Source organism: Pelophylax lessonae (assembly GCF_965119305.1).
Source record: "Pelophylax lessonae genome assembly, chromosome: 6".
NCBI classification, from domain to species: Eukaryota; Metazoa; Chordata; class Amphibia; order Anura; family Ranidae; genus Pelophylax; species Pelophylax lessonae.
The window spans coordinates 91,251,222-91,277,959 of record NC_138773.1 but is presented as its reverse complement, the minus strand read 5'-3'; the positions used below and the strand labels follow the sequence as shown (position 1 = coordinate 91,277,959).

At 43.2% G+C, this 26,738-nt stretch overlaps 1 protein-coding gene across 1 annotated transcript in view; it reads right to left on the bottom strand.

Moving 5' to 3' along the window:
* The window catches only part of LOC309557882 (uncharacterized protein), a 56,917-nt gene that overhangs the window by 14,685 nt on the left and 15,494 nt on the right, over positions 1-26,738 (bottom strand). Inside the window, exons 2-7 of the mRNA XM_082260700.1 lie at positions 23,024-23,138; positions 18,710-18,860; positions 13,132-13,304; positions 11,885-12,033; positions 7,807-7,972; positions 4,292-4,391 (exon numbers count right to left, since the gene is read on the bottom strand). Of these exons, the coding sequence (XP_082116826.1) occupies positions 4,292-4,391; positions 7,807-7,972; positions 11,885-12,033; positions 13,132-13,304; positions 18,710-18,860; positions 23,024-23,093 (809 nt within the window). The 5' untranslated portion in view covers positions 23,094-23,138. The remainder of the gene's footprint in view (positions 1-4,291; positions 4,392-7,806; positions 7,973-11,884; positions 12,034-13,131; positions 13,305-18,709; positions 18,861-23,023; positions 23,139-26,738) is intronic.

Genomic DNA, 26,738 nt, shown 5'->3' with positions numbered 1-26,738 from the left:
ATTTATACCATAGGTGAATGCCCTAGATAACTGCTGGAAACTCCCCTCAGGGACTAACTGCAATAACACATGGTTTATTACGACAACATTTTAGTGCACCACAAAACACCTCCACTGAAAAATATTTAGTTAAGCAGTTGTGAAGGTGCAAAATACACGGGGCTCATTCCATACAATGAAAAATTGGTGTCACCTTTATTCCCCCTGCAGGACTATCATTGTTGCTTTTTGATGTATACATAGCTTGTTGTGTTTATTTACTATTATCATTATTATTATTTATTTTTTATTGATTTATTTCCTTTTTTTTTTTACATTGACATTGTTTGGTTTTCCATCAGTAAGACCTTTGAACTGGCACTTCTGTGATTTTTGTGCACGTGATTACAATGTAACCATTCTTCTTTGTTGCCATCACAGACTGCCAGTGGACTTTTGAATTTGGATTGTTTTGCTTTCCTGATCACTTTGTATCAGAGGTGTTACTCCATCCCTAGTTTTCCTTCCACATAGCATGCTATCAATCTGCCTTACTACCCCCTCCCCATGCTTTGGAGCTCTTTTGGGGGTCTATTTAAACGAGAGCGGGTAGCCCAAGGGGGTTAGCTGAAGAAGAGGAGGAGTCCTCGAAACGTGCCCTGCGACTCCACTTTTACAGGAGACCATCGTCCACTGAGAGCTGTCCTTGGGATTGAGCGAGCCGACCAGGAGCAGCAGAGACTTCTGGCATCCAGCCCTGCTCTTCACCTGTTAGTTGGTCTACAGTGATACCAACACTGTGGCTGCTCATCCATCCTTTCCTTGGGACTGTGTTGTGTGTTGAGTTGCCTCTTTCTCATTAACTATTTTAGCTCTTTCACATTTTATGATGTGAGTATATAATATGTTGTTTTTAATAAAGGCCTTTAATCCTTTTACTACACCAGAGATCTGCACTGTTTTCTCCCTTCCCTTGCTTTTGACAGGGTTGTTTTGCCCATTCTCCTAAAAGCTCAGCCCCTGACCCACTTATACTTAACTTCCTCACATCCTCCTGTTGCTCTGTTCTCAGGCCAGTTGCTACAAGGCAGGCAAACCAAGCAATTGCTTGGGGCCCCGAGCTGGCCTGGGGCCCCGAGCTGGCCTGGGGCCCCAAGACAGCGACCGGTTAAGAATAAATGCAACGACACTGTGTAAGGCTGTGAGTGCCCCTTTGATCGTCATGCAGTAAAGTGCAATGACACTGTTATCGGGATCTCCCTCAAGGGGGCCCCTCTCTGCCTCAACAGGTTTGTAGAAAGTCTGATAAGATCTGCAGACACAAGAGAGATCCCTGGCCTACCAGCTAGACTTTATGCAGAGTATGGACCAGCCCATGGACAGTGCAGACTGACAGCTCCTACTGTATACAGATAGCAGGGCTCTAAATGCAATTAAAATTCCTGCAGCCAGTGTGCATGAGTGAGGAGCAGATAGCATGATGGTGAGTAGCTGCTAGGACCCTCTGCTTCTACATCTGCCGAGTGCCGACAGGTCTGAAAACTTCTTTCTTTTTTTTTTCTATCTCCCTTCTAATCTTAGTCTTCCTATGTCTCTTTTTGTTTATCTGTCCCCCTCCTCTCTCTCTCTCTCCTTTCTTTCTTTATTATATCTATCTATCTATCTATCTATCTATCTATCTATCTATCTATCTATCTATCTATCTATCTATCTATATCATATATGTAAATATATATATATATATATATATATATATATATATATATATATATATATATAGATACTTAAACTGTATGGCTATGCTGTGGTTCCTGTAGGCTTTGCGTGTGTGCGGGGGGTCGGGGGGGCCTCCATGTCCATTTTGTTTGGGGCCCCCAAATTCCTTCAAACGGCCCTGTCTGTTCTTCTATAGCAGGGTTTCTCAATCAGGGTTCTGTGGAACCCTAAGGTTCCTCCTGAGGTTGCTGGGGGTTCCTTGAGCAATGGGCAATTTCTGCCTCTCAGATACAGTTCCAATGACACCATTGTTCCTTTTAGCTATCTGTAAGGGGGTAATTCTTCCCAATGATGACAAGAGTAAGGAGCATTCTGCCCACTGACTGTCACACTAATGTGTCATGAGTTGTAGATTTTTCATTTTTAGCAGGGGTTCCCCGAAACCAGACATTTATTTCAAAAGTTCCTCGGTGTTGAAAAGGTTGAGAAAGGCTATTCTATAGTCTTAGCAGGTATATACAAAACTATAGATAGTCCAGAACACATAGCACTGTAAAATAATATAGATAGGTACTGAGCTGAATAAAGTCTTACTGCAATATTTTAAAAACTCTCAGTCCTGCTGCTCCAAAGTAATAGAAAGAAGCCAACAACAACAACAACAACAACGGGTGAAGGAAGGGAATGGGAGCATAAACCTCATCTATTACCTAAGGCACAATTTTTGTAATAAATTCAATATTGCTTTAAAACAAGCCTCAGGGTCCAGCAGCCTAACTCCCCAGCTAGATAGAATATAGGCCTAAGGTAGGGGGATATATAATGAAGGTAAAGGGGGGTACCATCCTAACACTTGAAATCTAAAGAGGGAGTTAGGAGCATTCCTCGTGTGCCCTCAACTGAAGGATAAATGGACTATCTCAGTACCCAGGGATTACAATCAAGATGTATCAATTCTTGATTAAAAACAGAGACATATGTCCATAACAAAAGAAAAAAACAGAAGGTAACAAAACATTGCAAAACTCCTTAACATTCCAAGCTGGTATTTGCTGATGAAATGTGGTTACTCTTGGGATGTATGCTGAATCCTCTACATCAGCCTTTCTCAACCTTTTCAACACTGAGGAACCCTTGAAATACATATCTGGTCTCGGGGAACCCCTGCTAAAAATCTACAACTCATGACACATTAGTGTTACAGTCAGTGGGAAGAATGCTCCTTACTCTTGTCATCATTGGGAAGAATTACCCCCTTACAGATAGCTAAAAGGAACAATTGTGTCATTGGAAACTTATCTGAGAAGCAGAAGTTGCCCATTTCTCAAGAAACACCTAGCAACCTTAGGAGGAACCTTAGGGTTCCACAGAACCCTGGTTAAGAAATCCTGCTCTACAGGCTTCATGGTCAGAATTGCTTCTTCAGGAGAAATGAAACATACTGTAATTCATCCTAGAGGAACAGGCAAAGTGGGAACAGCTGAATTGGGAGCAATCCCCCATGGCGGGCACAGGGGGCAGTAAACAGGCAAACGTAACCAAGTACTGGAAAAAAATCTTCGTAGAGAAAGAACTCCACCCTGGGAAGAACAGGGGAGAAGGTTGTATTAAGCCCACATCACTGGACTACCACTCATCAATGTGCCATGGAGAGGGATGGCTAACTAAGATGTAAAAGTTAGCCCTGTGTAGTCTCAAAGCGGTGGTAGACAAGGAGGTTACCATCAAAAGTCCAGCAGTCTGAGTGTTCCTCAACAAGAGGAGGGTGCCGCCGAAAATCTTACTGCAATATTTTAGAAAACTCCCGGTCCCGTTGCTCCAAAGTAACAGAAAGAAGCCCACAACTACAACAATGAGTGAATGAAGGGAATGGGAGCATAGACCTAATCTATTACCTAAGGCACAATTATTATAATAAATTCAATATTGCTTTAAAGCAAGCCTCAAGGTCCAGTAGCTTAACTCCCCAGCTATAGCCAACAGAAGGGGTAAGAGAAATTTTCTTGTAATCCTCAGCAAGATCAAAGACACTCTTTCCATTTTTGTGATGTTATTGAGTGGTGTCCAATGTTGCTAATATTGTGTAATATATATTTTTTAATAATGTGCATTTAGTAATACACAAGGCCTGTGCACCTTCTGTGGTCTTAAGCCGCATAAGTTTTAGGTTAGATGGTGTTGGAGTTAGCATAGAATTAATGGTGTCACCCGGGACAAGGTCATCTAGAGCCCGGGGCGAACATGTCAAAATCCCCCCCCCCAAAGAAAAAAAAAACAGTATTTATTTTGGCAGCGGATTTCAGTTTAGTTTTAGTTATAGCCTTTCGACTAAAATGCCATTTTAGTTTTAGTCATATTTCAGTCATTTTACTAAAATGCTAATTTAGTTTTAGTCGTATTCAACAGGAACAGCACTCAACAGGAGGGAGGGGCCAGGAGCAGCAAAGAGGGACCCGAGAAGAGGAGGATACGGGCTGCTCTGTGCAGAAGCATTACGCAGGGCAAGTAAATATAACATGCTTGTTATTTAAAGAAAAGAAAAACACAAGATTTTACAATCACTTTAAGTACTAAGCATAATAATGGTTATGATTACCTGGTAAGGCAGACATAGAGCACAATAATTAGGCATAACAACACTAAACATGTGATCGGGATAATGATATTTTTCAGATCCTGTATGGTAAGTCTATAATCTGTAAAAAAAAAAAAAAAAAAAAAAAAAAGGGAACAGGAAAGTTATTATAATTTTTTTTTTACCAGTGAACGGGGAAACATTATTATCATTTAATGAAAATTTAAAATACATTTTTAATGTTCCCCATACTAAATTGAATGTTTAATTTTCCCGCGCGACTGACATATTCAGTGCTATTTTATATATAACTATATTGTCAAAAGTATTGGGACACCTGCCTTTACACTCACATGAACTTTAATGGCATCCCAGTCTTAGCCCGTAGGGTTCAATATTGAGTTGGCCCACCCTTTGCAGCTATAACAGCTTCAACTCTTCTAGGAAGGCTGTCCCCAAGGTTTTGGAGTGAGTCTAAGGGAAAGTTTATCCATTCTTCCAGAAGTGCATTTGTGAGGTCAGGCACTGATGTTGGATGAGAAGGCCTGTCTCCGCTCTAATTCATCCCAAAGGTGTTCTATCAAATTGAGGTCAGGATCAGGTTGAGGTCAGGTGCAGGCCAATCAAGTTCCTCCACCCCAAACTCTTGCTTTGTGCACTGGTGCGCAGTCATGTTGGAACAGAAAAGGGCCATCCTCAAACTGTTCCCTCAAAGTTGGGAGCATGAAACTGTCCAAAATGTCTAGGTATGCTGACGCCTTAAGAGTTCCGTTCACTGGAAATAAGGGGCCAAGCCAACCCCTGAAAAGCAACCCCACACCATAACCCCCCCACCACCAAATGATTTGGACCGGTGCACAAGGCAAGGTCCATAAAGTCATGGATGAGCGAGTTTGGTGTGGAGGAACCTGACTGGCCTGACTGGAGCAAAGACAACTGCACAGAAGTTGTCTTTGCTCCATGTGTTTTTAATTATTCAAATTGCTCTTTATTAGTGAGGCTACCGCCCCTTTGTTTAGAGGATTTGTTATACTATATATATATTAGTTTTAAATATTTTTTTACTATTTAATGAAGGCTCTATAGCCAAAACCCATCAGCATATACTCTGTACCTTGCAGCAATAAAGTACTTTTATTAAAGAGCACGCCGTGTCACCAGCCCTTCTGTCTTGAGTTTATATTTATGGGAGTCCGGACTCCAGTCTATGGACTTAAATACTAGCAGTGGAGCTGGGGTCATTTTTGTTGTTATTTCTCAGCATGGGTACGTTCAAGCAACTGAAAGTTGAAACAAGATCTGTTCTGTACCAAAATATCTCCATCACCTTTGTGGTTTTGGGCCCTGTTTGATTACATCCCTGCCCTGTGCAGGGCCGTGTTTTGCCAGGCACAGGGATGAACAAGAGTCGCGTCCATCACTGTGACGGCATTCCTATTGTTTTCTATTAGGATGCAGTGGATGCATGGACAGGGGGTAATGGGGCTTACTCTTCAGAGGGCACAGCTCATGTGAATGATCCCTTAGAGCTGGATAGCACACAAGGCAATCTAGATATCTAGAGTTCCTAGATCCTTATGGATGTCCACAGGGCACCCTGTTACTGTAATAAACTAGAAGGATGAGGCAATTTTGTCAAAGATGTGCATCTACCTGTCAGTTGACAAAGGATGATGTACTTGTAGGAAGTTGGTGTCTGATGGGAAAAGACCATATCAGCACAGACAGTGCAAATGGGGCAGCTTTTCTGTGTCTTTTGCAATCCCCATCAATGTAATTTGAAAGGATAGGGAAGGCAATGTTAATACTTTGCCTAGCACCCCATTCTGCCTTAAAGGATTTGTAAAGGCAGAAGTTTTTTTACCTTAATGCATTCTATGCATTAAGATAAAAAAACCTTCTAGGTGTAGCAGCCTCCCCAGCACCCCCTAATACTTACCTGAGCCCATCTCTCTGTCCAGCGATGTCCACGAGTCCCGCGGCCACTGACTGATGATCAGTGCCCTGATTACAATACAGTAAAATAAATGCACACCAATGACAGCAAACATGGCACATCAGTGACCCTAATCAGTGCCAATCAGTGACCCCAATCAGTGTCAATAAGTGACCCCAATCAGTGCCCATTAGGGATGCCAGCCAGTGTCTGTCAGTGCCTGCTCATCTGTGCTGCCCATCAGTGTACACCAGTGCTGCCCATCAGTTCCCACCAGTGCCTCCCAGCAGTGCCCACCAGTGCTGCCAGTCAGTGCCACCCACTAGTGCCACCTATCAGTGCCCATCAGTGCCATCTATCAGTGCCCATCAGTGCCACCTATCAGTGCCCATCAGTGCCGCATATCAGTCCTCATCAGTGCTGCATATCAGTGCCCATCAGTGCAGCATATTAGTGCCACCTAATCAGTGCCCTTCAGTGCCACCTCATCAGTGCCCATAAGTGCCACCTCATCAGTGCCCATCAGTACAGCCTATTAGTGCCCACCAGTGCCACCTCATCAGCGCACATCAGTGAAGGAGAAAAATTACTTATTTACATAATTTACTGAAAGAAACTAATAAAAACTTTTTTTTTCTTCAAAATTTTCTGTCTATTTTCTTTTTTTTTTGTAAAAAATAAAAAACCCATCTGTGATTAAATACCACCAAAAGAAAGCTCTATTTGTGTGAAAAAAATGATAACATTTTAATTTGGGTACAGCAAGTGTGACAGTGCACAAAGCTGAAAAATGGCCAGGGCCGGAAAGGGGTGAAAGTGCCCTGTATTGAAGCGGTTAAGTTCTATATGAAAACAAAATATCCATCTAAGATTACCTGTGCACAGGCTAACAAAGCTGCTGTGTAATTTTACTGCAGAACAAACAACGGTGTCAAAGGAAGTGAAAAAATAGCAGCTCTACTGGCAGATTAAACAGGTAATAAAACAATCTTACAGTGGTGGTGCAGGGAAAAACAAAAAAATATGCAGTAATGCTAGTGACAAACTACGACATACAGTATATGCAAGTTTTGATTTTGTCTAGATTTTTGGTCATCTGATATCATATTTAACAGCTTATGAACCATAAAACTTTTCAGTAAAACAAACATCATCTCTTTAAAGCCTTGTGCACACTGGGCATTTTGAATGCCGATTTCAGAGGTGCCTTGCAATTTTTTTTTCTGCCTCTAAATGTCCCTCAGTGTCCATGCACACAGGCATTTACAGGCGTCAAGAGGGAGAAAAAAAAAAACCATTGCCAGTTTATTCAGGAGCAGCAGCATTTTGGCATGAAAACAACTGACGCGCCTAAACACGTGTAAACGTAACTACATGTGTTTCAGTGCTAGAATAAAAGAATAGATTTGAATAAATGCCCACACGCTTGATGCACCTAAACGCGTTTCCAAAAACATTGCTTTAGGTGCTTTTTTGACTCTACTTTTCACCTGCCAGGAAAAGGCATTGTTTAGAGAGATGGACAAACATCCAGTGTGCGTGAAGCCTTATGGTTCTGTTCTAGCTAATACCCTAAAGAGGTTCAATCATACAATTTTACCATTGCTCCACTCAGCTTCTGAGCTCCATTCGCTCCACGTTCCATTGAATCCTTGGTTTTCTGCTAGCTTTGTCCTGACCCTTACTACATATTCTTCCCCTCGTTTCAGTTGTCGTTTGCTGAATTTATATCGGCGCTCCAATTGTGTAAGCCAATCTTCTTTTGCCTGGCAGAACAGATTCAACCAGTCACATAAAATGTTACACTATATATACAGGTGCTACTTGAATGAAACATATATACACAGTAAAGCGAAACTGATGTCAAAATTAAGCAATTTGGGAGCAGGCAGGCTATTTATTGCAGAAGAGTCATTATATACAGTTACTTAACTGTTTGCAGTGTTCTGTAGACTGTACACTGACCTGTGCATGCGCAGCTCAGTTTACATTTTTTGGCACAGTGCCATCTTGCTGGGATGGCTAAGTACCTGTATGCTGGAATGGCTAAGTGCCTGTTTGTTGGGATGGCTAAGTACCTGTATGCTGGGATGGCTAAGTGCCTGTATGCTGGGATGGCTAAGTGCCTGTATGCTGGGATGGCTAAGTACCTGTAGGCTGGGGTGGCTAAGTACCTGTATGCTGGGGTGGCTAAGTACCTGTATGCTGGGATGGCTAAGTGCCTGTATGCTGGCATGGCTAAGTACCTGTAGGCTGGGGTGGCTAAGTACCTGTATGCTGGGATGGCTAAGTGCCTGTATGCTGGGATGGCTAAGTACCTGTAGGCTGGGGTGGCTAAGTACCTGTATGCTGGGATGGCTAAGTGCCTGTATGCTGGGATGGCTAAGTGCCTGTATGCTGGGATGGCTGAACTCCCGTGTTATCCCGCAGGGATCATGACAACCACAGACTAGCAGCTGGATAAATTAAGATGAGGTATTTGCAGAGTTTAGTTCCCCTCTGAAGCCTCTGAGGAATGTAAAAATCCTCCCTTACAAAGGGGATGCCCCTCCACTGCACTTCTCATTTAAATCTAGGGGGCTTAAAAAAAACTGTTTTATATACCCAAAACTCTGCTCCCCCAGCAGCCAGCACTCCCTTCTTTTACCCAAAGCTTCCATGATGGACTTTTCCTCAGTGTCCTCTTGTCCAATGTAAGGCTTTGGGGTCTGCATTGTATTGACGATGTCAGTGGACCTGTAACTGCCACAATATAAGGGGAGAAAGCTTGCAAGGACTGATCTAGCTGTGCAGGGGAAACCTCAGGGAGCAGAGTAGTGGGTAAGTAAAAGTCCCCTAGTCCTAAATGAGCATTTAACCTTTGCAGTGAAAGGGTATCCCCAGTGCAAGGGAGGATTTTTTTCTTTCCATGAGCTGAAAATTTTAAAATTAGTGTAGGGCTACAGCCGTAGGAGCCGCTTGAGTATTACACAGATAGTCCTTTTTCGCTGACAGCCAAGTACAAGGTATTTCCTGCAGCCAGGCACACACACACTTAGACTTGATGTAGTCAAAGACCAGTCTAGGGGTGTTCTTTCGTAGTTTTATTTTTGTAGGAACTTGGATAGGGTAAGGGATTTGTAGTAGGATACTATGGAATAAAACTATGCACAACTTGAGGACTCCAGCTGATCTAGAATTGAGCAGTAGGTGAAGTCCCTTGCTGTGAGCAGATGACAGACTTCTCCTGTATAGCAGTGAAGAAATAGCATGAGCAAAGTCTCTTCTAGTGTAGGACAGGTAGACAAAGCTCTTCAGGTACAAGCCAGTTACGGCAGACTGTTTGACAGTCCAAAAGTAGTACAACTGAGCAAATTCCCATGCAGTAGCAACAGTTAGACAAGTTTTTCAGATCACTAGCCAGTGATCGCTTTAGTTGGACCCTTGGCTGACTCTTTTAGAGGATCTGTTTGCAACTCAAGTGAGTACAAACCCCTAGATCATTGGTTTGTACTCACTGGAGTTGCAAACAGATCCTCTCAAGCAGGGCTCCCCCTTAGCTCTTCAGAAGCACAAGTGTCACTCCTTTCCTTTAGCTTCAGGCCCTCAGGTCAACCACCTAAGGCCTCATGGCAGCAAGTGCCAGAGGTGGCAAGCTTGCCTCACCCCCAGCTGGTGCACTCCACTATCTGGGAAGGACCCAGCGCTCACATGTTCCCTGAATATATAGGCCAATCTGCCAGCATGCTCAGGGACACCTCCCCTGTAATTGGCTCGGACTGCTGCATACTCATGCTGCCCATTTGCCTAACTCCCACCCATGCTCCAGAAAGTTTTACTAGTTTCTAGAAGGCCGGAGAAGTCCAAGCAAACTCAACAGCACCAGAACACAGGAGCAGCCCTAACTAATAAATTGCAGCATTCTAGTAAGCAGACCTGCTGCAGATAGATTTGCCTCTAGCCCCACCGTTAGCCAGAAGAGCAAATTATACTAGTCTAACTATTTACATTCTAGCACCTGTACTAGGAGGGTGCTGCAATAGTTTTATTTATTTTACAAGGTCATAAAAACATAAAATGAAACAAATTTAGTGCTCATTTGTGTCGTATTCTATAAGTAACAGCAGAAGCTACTTCCGCTTATCTTTAACCCTGAAATACCAGTCTGCTGATTACATACATCATACACAACACAATTGCTTCATATTGTATTGTTGCAATGTTAATAGGGTGTTATTCTCTGTTTTTCAGACTATATGATCGGCTTGTTCAGGAGGTGTGAAGATATACTTTTTATACCAAACAGAAAAAGAGCACCCTTTGGCCATCAAAGAAATGGATAGGGGACCCTCCTAGCAAACAAACCGGATCACTTCATCTGCCTCAACATTACTTGTCTGATTAAGGTTCCATTTATCATGTCCTTCCCCTATAATTAACTTTGCTACAGCAAACAACACCTTCAGGATGTCTAAATGCCCCAAGTTATCCTGGAACTCTCCACTTATTCTGTCCTTTCCCTAAGATATACTGTACATCGACCACCATACAGCAAGGATATTTATATATCTCAAGATATCCTATGCATTTCCAGGGGTAACCACAGATGTAGATGAAATTGAACTCACATCAGGGTATGTTCAAAGTCCATGCATTTGAATAGGAGTGCACTCCTTAGTATGGAATAGACAGGAGGCTCCCATGTTGTTGCTGGCAGCATATGGTGGCCCACATGGAGGAGTGGGGGAACCAATCCCGACCCCACACAAAGAACATTTATTCTTTCCCTGTGGTACATCTGTGGTAATCCTTGGAAACATGTTGAAGATTTCGGCATGGTCGCTTCTTAGTCCACCAGGGGTGCATGTGACAGGGTGACAAAGCGGAATCTACATATTTAAAGCTCATCTAAAGAATATGTCCATATGCTTATATGGCTCCCTCTCCTAAAATGAAAAACCCAGCCTCCTAACCCTGGAAAAAGCACATGCATGTAAAAGTGGGCATAAATAGGGCTTTAAACTCAGTTCAAAATAACTATATCACTCAAATGCTTAACATCTCTACCCTCCTTTCTTACAAATTATCCAATCCAAAATGACAGGTGAAATTTAAAGAGACCCTGTCACCACCTTAACAAATTGCAGCTAAAAGTAAAGATAAATCAAGTATTTTAAATACTTACTTACAGTGTATTTTGTATCTATAAATTCACTTTCAATCTGCTAGAAAATTTGACCACGTCAGAAGAGTCACTTTTCTAGTACAGTTCCCTCCCTCTTTGCATGTCATAGTGCTCTCCTCCTTTGGGAGTGCCTAACTACTGTCTGTGCTGAATGTAGCTCCTCCACCCCTCCACTAACCTCTTTACATAAGCGTTAATGTAGCAGCAGGGGAAGGAATTATGGGGAAAACTCTAGATTGTCATTCGAGTGACAGATTTGAGTCTGCTGGGGCTGCTGACAGCAAATCCAAAATGGCAGCACCCAGCGGCAGGCCATTTGAATGTCTACATAAGTCTACATATGTCTACATGCCTAAAATATGTTAAATGAACATTTAATCCAATGGAAAGTTTTGTTGTTGAAATAATAATTTAAAAAAGACGGTGAAGCCAAATAAAGAAAAGGCAGTTTAGATGCCGTGGTCAGTTCTATGTGATGCAATGTGCACAAGAAACAAAACAAACTGAATTTTACCACTTTTCTGCTGTGCTTGAAGAGGATCTGTACATGATAGGTCAACTTGGTTAAAATAAAGTTGGTATTATAAGCGATATCCCATTGCACTAGACCGTCCTCTTCCTCTTTAAATTCAATTCGGACATTTGATGGAGCACTTGGCTTAACTGTGCAAAACACACAATAAATACCATTGTTTGCACGGAAATCAGCAAGTCACAGAGGAAGTGAATACAGCACAAAGATAAGATGAATATTATTGCAGTGAAATAGTTGTTTCTCAAGTATGGTCAGTTTGTGGTTAAAACGATCCTACACAGAAAAGCTAAAAACATTTGGAGTTTTCAGGAGAGGTGAACAAAGCAGCATACATATTTCATTCAATATAGGCTATTTTTTTATGGAGCAACTGTAAACATAAAGAAAAAGCCCTCAATCAGCCTTTAGTTGTCTTGCAAACAGTATAGTTATGTAATAATAACTTAGAAAGAGGTCTGTTGCACTGGGTGGTATTCAGTAATGACAACTGCCCTTTTGCTGCTCTTTTTACGTGCACCCAGCAAAGTCAACAGGTTGTGGATAATTGATGGGGTCTACCTGGGGCTGTCTTCTAGAAAAAATATCCAGCCCAAGATAGACCCTGTCTACAAGTCTGTAGCTGGTGAAGACAGCAGGTCACATCAAATAAGTGCAGTGGAAGGGTGGGGGGACCAACACTGGCTCTTACAAGAAATAATACACTTATATACTGTTTGCAAGGCAGTCAAAAACCTTCATTAGGCTGCCTAAAGTCCCTTTACCCTTTAAATGTATATTTAAATGAAATAAGACAGCAAATGTGATATTGCTTATGTTTCGGATTTGCAAGGTTGTGGCCAACTTGAAGGACATTTATTTCTAGAATCTCTAGGGCACTCTATATATCTGGGTTGAGATACCCCTACATGACTTCCCAGTACTGGCTAGCATGGGTGATATAACAGTTTTGGATGGAGTTGCCCTTTAGGTTTGTCCATGTATCAGTCTACTAGCGCTTCTGAAATGACATAAACACATTTTTTAACCTTTAAGACTCTCAAAATTGCCTAACAAAGGCAATTTTGAGAGTCTTAAAGGTTAAAAACTGCACGTATAACAAAATATTGATATAGTTGGGGACATATGAGATTGTACAACGATTGTATCTGTCAAAGGGGGTAGCTTTTGTTTAAATGGTTATATTATCTTTTTGGCCTCCACCCAGAGACCCAACAGTACCTACTTACCTGTGTAGCAAATGTGAATGGTTTTATTGCCAACTAGTTGTCCATGTGATTCCACTTTTATTAGATAGATATCAGCATATGCAAAAAAAGGTAGCTGAATATTGCATATACATTTATTAGGCACCGTAGAACCATCCAACTGCTCATTTTGCAGGTCAACACACATTCCTCTGCTGAAATGATATAAATCCAAAAATAAGTTTGGCTAAAATAAAAATATAATGTAGTACAAAACTTACATCAGTGGAGGAGATCATCAAAGCTATTTTATGTATATCCTGTAACTCTTGTTTTTGAAATAATTTATTCTTCCACCTGCTAGGAGAATGCCCCACATTTCAGATGACATCCACATCACCCATGTTTTCTGCCTAATATCTGGTCTCTACACATGCATTGCTTACTTCCTAGTGATATCTGCACTCCAGCACACACACCTCACTCTCCAGCATCCACAGCATCAGTTGGATCTTCACCCCAGTATGTACAGATCATTATCCAGTGTCAGTTTCAATTGGTTCACCAGCAGGCACACTACATTCCCTAGTATCCACAATCAGTGGTATATTTTGTTTTTGTGCTTCCCTAGGCAAGACTAAAATTGAGCCTACCCTCCCCCTCCTATGTAAATTTGCCCACCCCTTCCTGTTTAATGGATGTGATGCCCTTCATAATTGAAGGAATACAAGTCTCAGCAAGAACCCCTGAGATCTCATGCGGGGGGGGGGGGGGGTGAGAGGGGGTCTGAGAGAGAGAGCTGGGTTGGTGAGAGAGAGGGGGATGGGTGAGGGAGGGTGAGGAGGGATGAGAAAGGGGGGAGAGAGGGGGGATGGGTGAGGGAGGGTGCAAGAGAAGGGGATGAGAGAAAGAGAGAAGGGGGTGGTGGGAGAGAGAGTGGTGAGGGGGAGAGAGGGGGGAGAGACAGAGGGGGGAGAGAGGGGGGTGAGAGAGAGAGAGAAAGAGGGGGTGAGAGAGAGGGGGGTTGAGAGAAAGAGAGGGGAGGGGGGATGAGGGGGATGAGAGAGAGAGGGTGAGAGAGAGAGGTGGGATGAGAGAGAGAGATGGGATGAAAGAGATGGGGGAGAGGGAGAGAGAGGGTGGGGGAGATAGAGTGGGGATGAGAGAGAGGGGGGGTGAGAGAGAGAGAGGGGGGTGAGAGAGAGAGGGGAGATGAGAGAGAGAGAGAGAGGGGGGCTGAGAGAGAGAGGGGGGGAGAGGGGGGAATAAGAGAGAGGGGGGATGAGAGAGGGAGAGAGAGAAGTGGGGGTGAGAGAGAGAGGGGGATGAGAGAGAGGGGGGGCAGAGAGGGGGTGAGAGAGAGGGGGGTTGAGAGAAAGAGAGAGAGAGAGAGGGGGAGGGGGGTGAGGGGGATGAGAGAGCGAAAAAAAGGGGGGCTGAGAGAGAGAGAGAGAGAGGTGGGATGAGAGAGAGAGATGGGATGAGAGAGATGGGGGAGAGGGAGAGAGAGGGTGGGGGAGATAGAGTGGGGATGAGAGAGGGGGTGAGAGAGAGAGAGAGGGGGGGTGAGAGAGAGAGAGGGGGGGGTGAGAGAGAGAGGGGAGATGAGAGAGAGGGGGGGGGGGCTGAGAGAGAGAGAGAGAGAGAGGGGGTGAGAGAGAGAGGGGGGATGAGAGAGAGGGGGGATGAGAGAGAGGGGGGATGAGAGAGGGAGAGAGGGGGATGAGAGAGAGGGGGGAGAGGGGGTGAGAGAGAGGGGGGTTGAGAGAAATAGAGAGAGAGAGGGGGATGAAGGGGATGAGAGAGAGAGCGAGAGAGAGAGGGGGTGAGAGAGAGAGGTGGGATGAGAGAGAGATGGGATGAGAGAGATGGGGGAGAGGGAGAGAGAGGGTGGGGGAGAGAGAGAGAGAGAGGGGGGGTGAGAGAGGGGAGAAGAGAGAGGGGGGCTGATAGAAAGAGAGAGAGGGGGTGAGAGAGAGAGGGGGGAATGAGAGAGAGGGGGGAATGAGAGAGAGGGGGGATGAGAGAGGGAGAGAGAGAGGGGGGATGAGAGAGAGAGGGGGAGGGAGAGATGGTGGGGAGAGAGAGAGAGGATGAGAGAGAGATAGGGGTGGATGAGAGAGAGAGGGGGGATGAGAGAGAGAGAGGGAGGGGGTGAGAGAGAAGGGGGGTGAGAGAGAGAGGGGGGTAGAGAGACAGGGGGTGGAGAGAAACAGAGGGGGGAGAGAGAGAGAGAGACAGAAGGAAAGAGAGGCAGGAGGAGGGAGACCCCTGGCCATGCCTGCAGTCGCTCCTGTGCCCCCCATGTCTCTGATTAGGTGTGTGTGATGCACCTACCTTTTTGTTGATGTCCCAGCTAGGAGTGGAGAGGAGGTTTGAGAAGGAGCGCAGGCTCTGGGAGGCACCAGGAATGCTGCACCAGCCGCTGCTTAGGACAGGGTGGCTCTCAGTTCTAGCCAGAGTCCAGGGCCAGCCGACTGCCCACTCACTGTGTGAAGACGTCTCAGCTCAGCAGCAGCAGCTGCTGTCGGCGGTGGATTGGCAGATTTTGCTCTGTTGCCCTGCACCCCACTGTCACAAGACCGGCTGGACTCTTTGGGCCCCACGAGCACTAGGCGCAGAGGAGGAGGAAGTTAAATCCTCCTCCACTTTGAATTATGGGCAGGGCCAGGGAGACACGGCCATGATGTCACTGGTTGCTCGACGCCAGCCAACTCTAGCAAACAGTGGCTAATAGAGTCTCAGGTGGAGGCGGGGACGGCTATTTTGCAGCTCCCCTGCAAATTGCTGCCCTAGGCCTGGGCCTTGTCGGCCTAGGCTAAAATATAGCACTCTCCACAATACCAGAGATCTGCACCCCATCACACATAGCTTACTTTCCAGTATCCACACCACAATTTAAACCTTCATCCCAGTATGTGCAGCTCACTCCCTGGTCTACATTTCACCTGAAATTGGCACCGCAGCACGTACAGCACCTTTCTTAATATCCCCACAACCAGTGAGATCTTCCCTCAAGCACACACAGCTACTCCTCAGTATCCACACCACCGGTTAGATCTACACCCTAGTATGCTTAGTTCACTCACGAGTGTCCATATAGCCATTGAAATGTATACCCCAACACTCATATGCCACACTCCTCATTATTAGGGTCTCTGTGGACAGGTTTTAGTTTGCGTCAAATTAGTTTTGCATTCCCATTCAACTCTGATTGGAGCAGGTCTAATGCAAGTTAGAAGGAGGTCAACTGCAGGTCAAATGTATCTGTCATAGCTTTCGGAATGATCAGAAGCATTGAAAAACTGATGTCAAATGGATGCCATTGACATAAGCCCAAAGCCTGTTGACACAGGCCCTTAGCAACACCAATGAGCATGGCCAGTTTTACATAAATTGAGGCTCTAGGAAAGAATCAAACAGGGGACCCCTTAGCTGGAATACTTCAGGCCCTTTGATGCAACCCCATTCACAAAATGCGCTACTCTCATTCTACCCCTTCTCTACTTCCAGACCAAACCAACGCTATCTACCAGTACAAAACGAATAACCAAAAACTTGACTGTGCATCACCCTCCAACAGTATTAAAAACCAAAAAAAAAATAATATAAGAAATTACTTTAAAAAACTCCTCGGATGCTAGCTGGCACTCAAAGTTGATCTCACTCCACCCTAAACTGCAATCTAATAACCCAAAATTATGCAGCGCTCTCCATCCCAGTAAAAAAAAAAGCAAAAAAAAAAAAAAAAAAACGTGTTAAATATAATCATAAATTAATAGTGCATCACATATTATAATAAACAATCAATCACAAAAGTCCATGATCAAATATATAAACATATGTAGCACTACTCCTGTAAGGGTTGCAGGTGACAGGGTTCCCCACTGCTGCACAGCAAGGCACATAACATTTTCAGCTTTCATTCAGACACAGTGAACAGTCCTTGAGCTTTGTTTTGTTGTTTTCTTGGGGGGATAATAACTTGGATGGGGATAGGAATTATAGGATGCCCAACTTGAAAGTGACAAAACCAGGGACAACTTCCTCCCTATATATGATTTCAATTGATTCTTCTGTACAGGCTAACAGTGTCTGTTAGATTAGTAACAGCCCCTTATAGGCTAGGAACTGTCAGTCCTTCTATAAAGTAGCACAATGTGTTGTGAACTGCATCTTGGAGTACTTCCAACTCCCCTGTAGACAGTGGTCCCAGCTCTATTACTGCAGGAAAAGCTAGCCCACCAGGCTGCCTCTTTACCAGCCCATCTGGCTTCTTCTTCAACAGTCTACCCAACTGACACTCTGGACATCTCCCAGTGAAAGGCTACTATATAGAGGACTTAAGCACACTGCTGTCTTCAAGAGAGACGTGCTACATGTGACAATCTCTCCCCTTGTAATGGGCCATACACACTATAAGATTTTCTGAAGACTTTTTCCTTTAGATTTACCAAAACCATATAATATGAGGTCAAACCTAAACACTTTCAATTTGAATGCAATCTGGCAGGCCCTTGCACTACATAGAAAAGGTAAATCTGAAGGAAAATGTCTTCAGAAAAAATTATAGTGTGTATGGCCCTTAAGTCCCTACACCATGCTGTAGTACTCACACTGTCCTCTCCTTGCTCCCACTGCCTCTCAGTAAAGCCTCCTTCTCCCGTGGTAGGATCCTTTCAGACCAACACCTGTGTCTGGGCTTGAGGCAGAGCAGCCCCCCCTCCCCAGACTTAGGGGTTCGCCTCCAGGGCCACTGACAGCCTCCTCAACACTGCATCTCCATCTTTCACCTGACTCCCTGCCCAGCATGACTCGTGTCTATTTAAGGGCTCACTTAGTCCCCTCTGGGGATTGGCTAAGGGCCCCCTAAATATGCAGGACAACCCTCCTAGCCTCCTCTCCTCTAACTTCCAGAACATTCTCCAACATTTCAGAACCAGTCGGGGGCACCAAAGAGCTACCTGTATGAGTAATGCTGCTCTAAATTCTAGTAACCCTGACCCAATTACAGACTCACAGGTTAAAACTTGAGTGAGAATATTATTTTACCTACTCTGACACTAGTAGTACACAAGAGGGTGCTACACATAGATTGTACAATGAAGGTAAATCACAAAAATGTCTGTGATTAAATCCGCATTAAAATGTGTTAAAAGTAACTACAATTCACTTTTGTTCCAAGTGTAAAAATTGTAATCCTCTTCCACCAGGTGCACATCCTGTGCACTCTTTCACTCTTGTGGTAATTCAAGCAGCTCACCTTGTATTAGGACCTCACTAGTATATAGAGGTCATAGGAAGATTCACTATCCTGCGGCCCTTTACTGAACAGTTACATAGATCCCATTAGGCGGCATACTGACCGCTAAATGCAACATGTAGTTTAATTTTTGCTGCAGCCCTGAGTAGCTGCAAACCCTTCTTTGGGTAGGCGGTCGGAGGGGAGGGTAAAAACAGGGCTCAACCACCTGCTTTTACTGCCCCCATGCCCCTTTGTGTAAATGAGCCCTTACAAATTGCTTATTTAATGATTGCTTATTCAAATACATTGATAGGAATATATCTGTAATTCAAATTTTTATTTTCTTATATATTTTCTCATTGATTAAGAACTTACGTATCCTGACTGTTTATAAAGATATGAGCATATGTCAAGGCAAAATCTTCACTGCAATTGCTGCTTGAACCAACAATTTCCCAAGAACAAAACATTGTCTTATCAAAGTCATTGAGGCACTCCAAGTTTTTAATGGTTGAAATGGTTTGAGCTGGAATGAAAGAAGAAAGAAAGACAGCATATTATTAATATTTTCACTTCCAGACATCTACAGGTTTAAGGAACATCAATAAAAGCAAGCATCTTCTGCCATGAGGCAATGGTAAAATGTTAAGTTGGCCCTGCACGGGGCCTACGTTGGACCACAGATGGAAACATTACATGCCAAAAAAAACAAAAAATAGAGATAACTGGCTATCTTTGTGTATTCAATCACTGCAATGCTCACCTGACAGCTGCACGCACATTGTACATAGAATTATGAATGATTAGGATAAACTTGCAGGGAGATATACCAATAACTTGATAAATCTTCCTGAGCCATGAGAACCTCCAATTGCCTGAGATGCTTGTAGGAACCCAACCTCTGCAATGGATCATTATTGAATGGTCTTTCAGCCTTTGATCCTGTTTTCCTGACCCTTATATTCATTCTGGCCTTGGTATCGACTTGGCTTCCAACTGATCAGCTTTTGGATTATTCTATGCCTATGTTTGCTACCCTTCTACATTACAAACCTTGACCTGGACTTTTGACCAAAACTCTGCCCATCGGCTTTCTACCTTGCAGCTTGCACATTGCCAACCTCTGCTTTTTTCTGACTCTGAAACAGAACTCTGACTTGCGTTGATGCCTTGTCACTTGTTACTGGAACAGGCTTGTAATTCAACTCTGCTTTTAACTGAACTTGGTGTTTCCATGGTGTACTACCAGCTGTACCCTGCTCATCTGATTTCAGTGCTTTCAAGTTCTAATCTACAAGGTCTACACCCTGACTCTTGTGCTTTTCCTTTGCCTCTTGCAGACCATGTCTCAATTTCCAGGGGTGCTCAAAAAGGAACTGTGCAAGAGACCACCATAATTATCTTGGGCTCCGCATACAGGTACGTGACAACTAGTGTCAGTATTGCCTGTGGTCTACCTACAGATGATCTTTTCCCTATTATGGGCTTTGGTGCCCTGTTCTGCACTGTGTCTCTATGTAAAGGTGGCCATCTTGTTAGAGGCAGGGCTTTGCTTCCTCATGTCAGAGCATTAAGGAAGAAGGAAAGTGAGTAGTACAGTAGGGACATCACCAAGTCTCATTCCAAATCTCCTGATATTAGCAGTGAAAGGCAGTAGGGTCATAGATCTCACACAGCAGATATACATCTAAGAGCCCTTAGGCACAGGAGTGCTTAGGCACCCTTACAAAGAAGGGAAGCATGCTGCTAATTTTCAGGAGGAATTCCAGACAAACAGGCATTTTTTCAGGGTACTGCTTAGGCTCAATTAGGATTTCAAAATGTTCCCTTTATTATAGCAAATCTCCACTCATTTCCCCTCATTTTAACTCTTGCTTGGCAAGGGGGGAAAGCTCATTTTTGCAAGAAAACAATATACAGTCAGGTCCATAAATATTGGGACATCAACACAATTCTAATCTTTTTGGCTCTATACACCACCACAATGGATTTCAAATTAAACAAACAAGATGTGCTTTAACTGCAGACTTTTAGCTTTAATTTGAGGGTATTTACATCCAAATCAGGTGAAAGGTGTAGGAATTACAATAGTTTGTATATGTGCCTCCCACTTTTTAAGGGACCAAAAGTAATGGGACAGATTAACAATCATAAATCAAACTTTCACTTTTTAATACTTGGTTGCAAATCCTTTGCAGTCAATTATAGCCTGTTTTTTTTTTTTTTTGGCAACAGAAGTCCTGTTGAGAGTTGAAGCAACTATGATGGAGGAAGGATCAGCAAAATTTGGAGGCGGTTTTATGACTATGTTGTTAATTTTTAATGGGGTAAGGAAATGAGGAAAAATGTCTATTTTTTTTTTTTTAAATCAAGAAATAAGTTTATTGAGATGCCAACAATCTGTACAAGATTTCAGGTGGATACAAAACAATACAAACACATCTGAAGGTTGCAAAATTAACCATCATGCAAACAAATAATACTCATTGTGCTCCCATTTGCCACAATTACCAACAAGTGCAATTCTACCATATTAGCCTTTCCAGTACCAGATCCGTAGGTGCCAAATCCGGGGTAGCAAGCCAGTTACCCCATAGTTTTTCAAATTTAAGAGGGGAACCCCTATGCTAATAGATAAGGTTTTCAAATCGCATTTTATTGCCCATTTGTTCAAGCCACATTTTGTGTGTGGGTGGTTCAGGGGAAATCCAGTGAACTAATAAGAGTCTTCGCGTCTGAAATAAGGTTCTTGCCACCGCCTCTCTCAGACATCTGTCCTGAGTGACTGTGTCAAGTATACCCAGTATACACTGTTTGGGGTCCAATGAGACTGAGATATTTAAGGCTGTATTAACCGTGGTCACTACTGTGGACCAATATCGGTGCAACTTAGGGCATCTCCACATCAGGTGAATCAGGTCGCTAGTCTCCCCCCCCCCCCCCCCACATTTACAATATAATGGATTGGGACGTAAACCCATGGAGTAAAGTTTAAGTGGAGTGTAATGAACTCTAAGCAGGACATAAAGTTGGGATACTCTTTGTGAAACATTTAAGGAGCATATCCTAACTGCCTCCAATGCTTCCTCCCACTGTTCCCCCATAATCTCACCCAGGACTTTTTCCCATTTATCACACGAAGTATTGGGAAAGTCTATTTTTTTTTACACGTTATACTTTTTCTAATAAAGTTGTGTGCTAAACTGCCCTTGACCTGTCAAGTAATTACTTATTTTTGGCTTTGTCTATTTAGCCCCCCGTTTTGTTGTTAATAGGGTTTTGGTTACAAGTTGGCATCCATAAAGTGTAGGATGAGTTAGTGCACCCACAAATGAGAGGGGTACTCTCAGTGGACTTTTACCTAAGCTTTAACCATCAGCAATAACTGTCTGGTAAAAGGGACAGTGTCAATCTAACTGGGGGGGTTACAAGGTTGAAGCAGATACAGGAGGCTAAGGATACAGTTCCTGTCAAACTTGCATACCTGAGAACCTCCTTAGTATTGCTGTTAGTGGGATGAAACCTATGATCAAGGCTTTCCCTTGTTCCTGTAGCTGTAGGGAAGCCTATTAACTGTGAACTGTTCTGCTAGCTGAATAGGATCTGCCACCCCTTAAATATCCACCTTGTTTCTGCTTATAACTTTGAGGTCAGACATCCCAGTGGCAGCAACCTATGAATGATTGACTGAACAGTTACCAAATGTTTAGCAATAGGACACCTTTCAATGGAATTTCACATAAATGCTCCTATGCAAACATTTTTTTTTTTTTAGCATAGACATTGCTTTTAAGTACCAATGGCTAAATTAAAAAAAGGGTTCTTACTAGAGCTGAGTCTGGAACGTAAAATTAATGTTATGAAAACATATTTGCATTGAGTGTAATAGTACTTCTCTTCCTCCTTCTGTCTCCTGCACAGTGCAACTACATCCTCATTATAAACAATCCACATCGTTTTTAGAACCTATTGGGTTGATTCACTAATGGAGTAGTGTTAGGGATGAGTTAACCTGCCTGGGTTCAATTCTTGAGTAGGGAAGAAATCAAACCCCTGTTTATATTGCTTTCTGTGTCCCTGCTGGAGAGGAGTCATCCTCTCTGTTTCTCCTGGTGGCCATTGTCGGGAAGTGATGGGAAATCCAAAAGTTTACAGGTGGTAACAGTAAATCTTTATTAGGGACACGTGTTCTGATGACAATTGTCTAGGAGGAAATTACACTCATTTTTTTAAAGATTTTTTAATACTTCCTGTCGGCTCTCAAGGACAAACATTGAATATAATTCTCCCAAACATGATGCATACAGAAAAATAAACCAATAGGGGTTTTATCACTTCCCTACGATCCACCACAGATAAACACTACCACTAGTGTAAAAGGAGCCTTATTTTCTTGTGGGGATGGAAAAAGGCAGTAGGATTTGATAGCTTACCGATAGACAACTGGGCAGGGCTGACACCATTCTTTATAATTTGAGTCCAGAAAAAGACATGTATTGTGGGCCCACAAAAGGAAATGAAATTAGGAGCTGAGTCAATTTTTGGAAGATCTAAAGTTATTTTTCTTTATTTTCAGAAACTTTGGGGGATATAACACACAAGAAAATATGCACGTATTGCATAGATGTACTGTATATGTTTTTTTATTTTTTTTTATTTTGCCTTGATATATACTTTAAGTATACTTACATCTGCTAAATGCAGTTAGGGATATGGCAACCCAAATTAGGCTAATCTGTGTAATTCTTTTCAGTCCCATCTTAAGCCTTGGTGGGGTCTTCTGTTCGGTGGGCTGTGTTGAGACCTGTGTGATACATATAAGAGTACTTAACCACAAAAAAAGTAATCTGGCCTGAATTCCTGCAATTGTTTATTAATTTAAAGACATATTAAGACAGCTTTCATACATAAAATTTCACATTTATAGCTATTTTACAATCATTTACAAGTCTTTAACTGTATTTTATGTTTTTTCTTTACTTAAAGAGTCCTAACATTCAAGTAGAATCGAAATTCAAGTAATATGGTGCAAGAACTGAAAGAGCTAAACAGAACACCACCCTGGGCACCTAGAGCTTCCAACCATCCTTTTTTTGCAGGTACTGTCTGTGTTTAGGAACAAAATATTTATTTTTGGTCTATTGCATAGACCTATATAAAAAATGTACTATTGAAGGAAATTTATAGTCACAGCATACACTTTCATTTTATAACATCCGCAGTGTAATAGAAATACAAACAAGTTATATTTGACAATCCACTATAAGCTAACTTGAAAAATCTCCTATTATGTTGTGATTGCTGCCTGTATGCTGGCCATCTCTTTCCACAACTTCATGGATTGCAAGCATGCTTTGCAGTTTCTCCTCTGCTGTTTAAAGTGTAAGTTCACCTTTACCCCCTCCCCATCCCCCCAGTCCCACTGTACTGTAGTCCCGCGATCCTGTTCCGTCAGGGACCGCCACTTTACCGGTTTGGGAATTTGAAATCCCCCTAGCTTTCTCTCCTCACAGCACTGACAGGACAGGTTAGATAGATTCGGATTGGTCAGCACCGTCCATGTGGCGGTGCTGACTAATTAGAATGCCTCTTGTCCGTACATGCCGAGAGATACAGAAAAGAGATTAAGCTGCAGGGATTTCAAATCCCTAGACCAATGAAGCAGGGTTCCAGTCCCTGACATAGCAGAATCATAAGGGTACAGTACAGCGGGGCTGGGGAAGATGGGGAGGGGGTCCAATGTAAGGTCACCTTACAGAATTTCTGTAACGGTGAAATTACACTTTAACCACTTCTGGACCAGAAGGTATTTCACCTTAATGACCAGGCCATTTTTTGTGATACGGCACTGTGTTACTTTGCCTGACAATTGTGCGGTCGTGCGAAGCTGTACCCAAATAAAATTGATGTCCTTTTTTTTCCTACAAATAGAGCTTTCTTTTGGTGGCATTTGATCACCTGCGCAGTTTTTACTTTTTGCATTTTAAACAAAAAAATCACGACAATTATGGAAAAAAATATATTTTTTACTTGCTGCTATTTAACATTCCCAATAAATAAAATAAATTAAAAATCAAATAATTTTTTCATTATTTTAGGCCAATTTGTAATCTGCCACACATTTTTGGTAAAAAAAATCCCACTAAGTGTATATCGATTGGTTTGCGCAAAAGTTATCGCGTCTACAAAGGGGAAATATTTATGTCATTTGTATTTGTTTTTTTTTTATTTTTTTTATTAGTAACGGTGTTGATCAGCGATTTTTAGCAGGACTGCGACATTGCAGCAGACAGATCAGACACCTAACTGACATTTTTGCCACGTTTGCGGGGATCAGTGACATTACTACAATAATCAGTGCTAAAAAATATGTACTGTTACTGTACTAATGACACTGGCAGGGAAAGGGTTAACACCAGAGGTGATCAAAGGGTTAAATGTGTCCCTAGGGGGTGTTTTCTAACTGTGTGGGGGAGTTCCTTATGGAATGAACACAGGGACCTGTGTTCCTAAATAAGAGGAACACAGGAGCCCTGTGTTCATTGCTGACAGAACAGTGGTCTGCCGTCTTTACAGCGGCAGACCACTGTTCTGACTCCACGGGGAGCAATCATGGGTGCCCAGAGGCAATCAAGGCTACCGGACCCGCAGATTAGCTTCCCCTGTGGTGAATGATTGCGTGCCTGCGCCCCCACTCGTGGTCTCGTGAAGCGACATACTGGTACATAGTTTTGCGGGAAGGAGCCGACCTGCCGCAGTATATGTTCAGCAGCTGGTCGGCAAGCGTTTAAAGTGATATTAAAGGTTCAGGTATTTTATTTATTTTTTTAAAAAACAAACATGTTATAATAATCTGCTCTGTGCAATGGTTTTGTTTAAAGTGTTTCATCAGAACACGTTCCTATTGGCTAGAATTCTTCCAGGCATTACCCAGATCTGATAGCTACAGATTCCTCCTGTTCCCGAGTGAACAAGCTAGTGTCCTCCCAACTCTCGGCTCCCACAGCCATGGTTGATACAAACTGACGGCACTTGCAATCTACTCCAGTGCTCTCTGGTCCCGAGGATCCATTTCCATGACATGCCTGTCTTAACTGGAAACCCTGTGAGTGCAACATTTGCTTTCACAATTTGTAATCTAACTAATAAACTTTACTAATAAACTTTTCTGCACTATAGGCGGCTTGGCGGTTTTCTCTTCCCCCTTCCCTGCTATTTTGTTTTGACAGCCACTGGGTTCACAGCCCGTGTTGGAAGAAGCCTCACCACCTCCAGTAGTTGTTGAAAGTAACTTTCAATTTTTATACATTACCTTTCATTTATTGGGACAATCATTTCTGATTACTAATACCCCCCACGTTATTTTGAGCCTGCAGGTCTAACGCTTCGTCTGACACTTGTGAGGCTGTGACATCTGTCATATATATCAGGTTCACAATATTTTGTCTCCTAAACGTTCATCTTCTTTCAGCTGTCAGTTTATAAAAAAACATTGATGCAATCTACGTACTTGTAAAGTACAGTGGTGATGTTTATCCCCTTCTAGTAGTCGACGTTCACACTACTTCATTGCTATCCCATTACAATGTGCGCACAAGGAGCCTTCAGAAACTTGCGAGGGGGGCCCCAAGGTTTCGACTAACTAGGGGCCTCCACAGAGTTTAATCCAGCACTGGTGCACCCCAGTGAGACATGACAGGAAGTGAGAGGAAAGCTATAAAACAAGGGCCCAGACAGCAATGAAAACCCAACAAAGGTCTATTGCCTGTTCGCATGTTTGGCAAACACCCGACTTTTTGGGGCGCTTGGCATGATATTCGCCCATCGAGCACACCCCTAATAGCTGCCAGTTGTTAAGAAGCGGTCCGTGAAGCCAGTCACCATGTCCTTAATGATGGATGAGTCATCAGCTGTCAGTGGGCCTCCCCACGGACAGATAAATGAAAAAAAAAAACTTGGGGGATAAAAAAAATAAAAATAAAATGGTGTGGGGGGTCCCCCAATCGATACTTTGGGTCTGGTATAGATTTTAAGAGGAACCCCATGCCAAAATGTAAAAAAAAATATGATATGGGTTTGGGATTCCACCCAAAACCCATGTCAGGCCCTTAACCAGGCATGCAGCCTGGCAGGCCAGGAAGGGGGTGGGGGGAAATGAGCGAGTGCCTCAACATGGGGGGGGGGGTGCCTTGGGGCAGGGGGGCTCTGTCCAAGTTAATGGTGACAAGGGCCTCTTCCCCACAACCCTGGGTGGTGGTTGTGGGGGTCTGTGGACAGGGGGCTTATCAGAATCTGGAACGCCCCCATTGACAAGGGGGCCCCCATGTCCCGCCCCCCCCCCCACGTGAATGAGCATGGGATACTCATTCATCAAAAAAAAAGTGTCAGAAATAATAAACACACA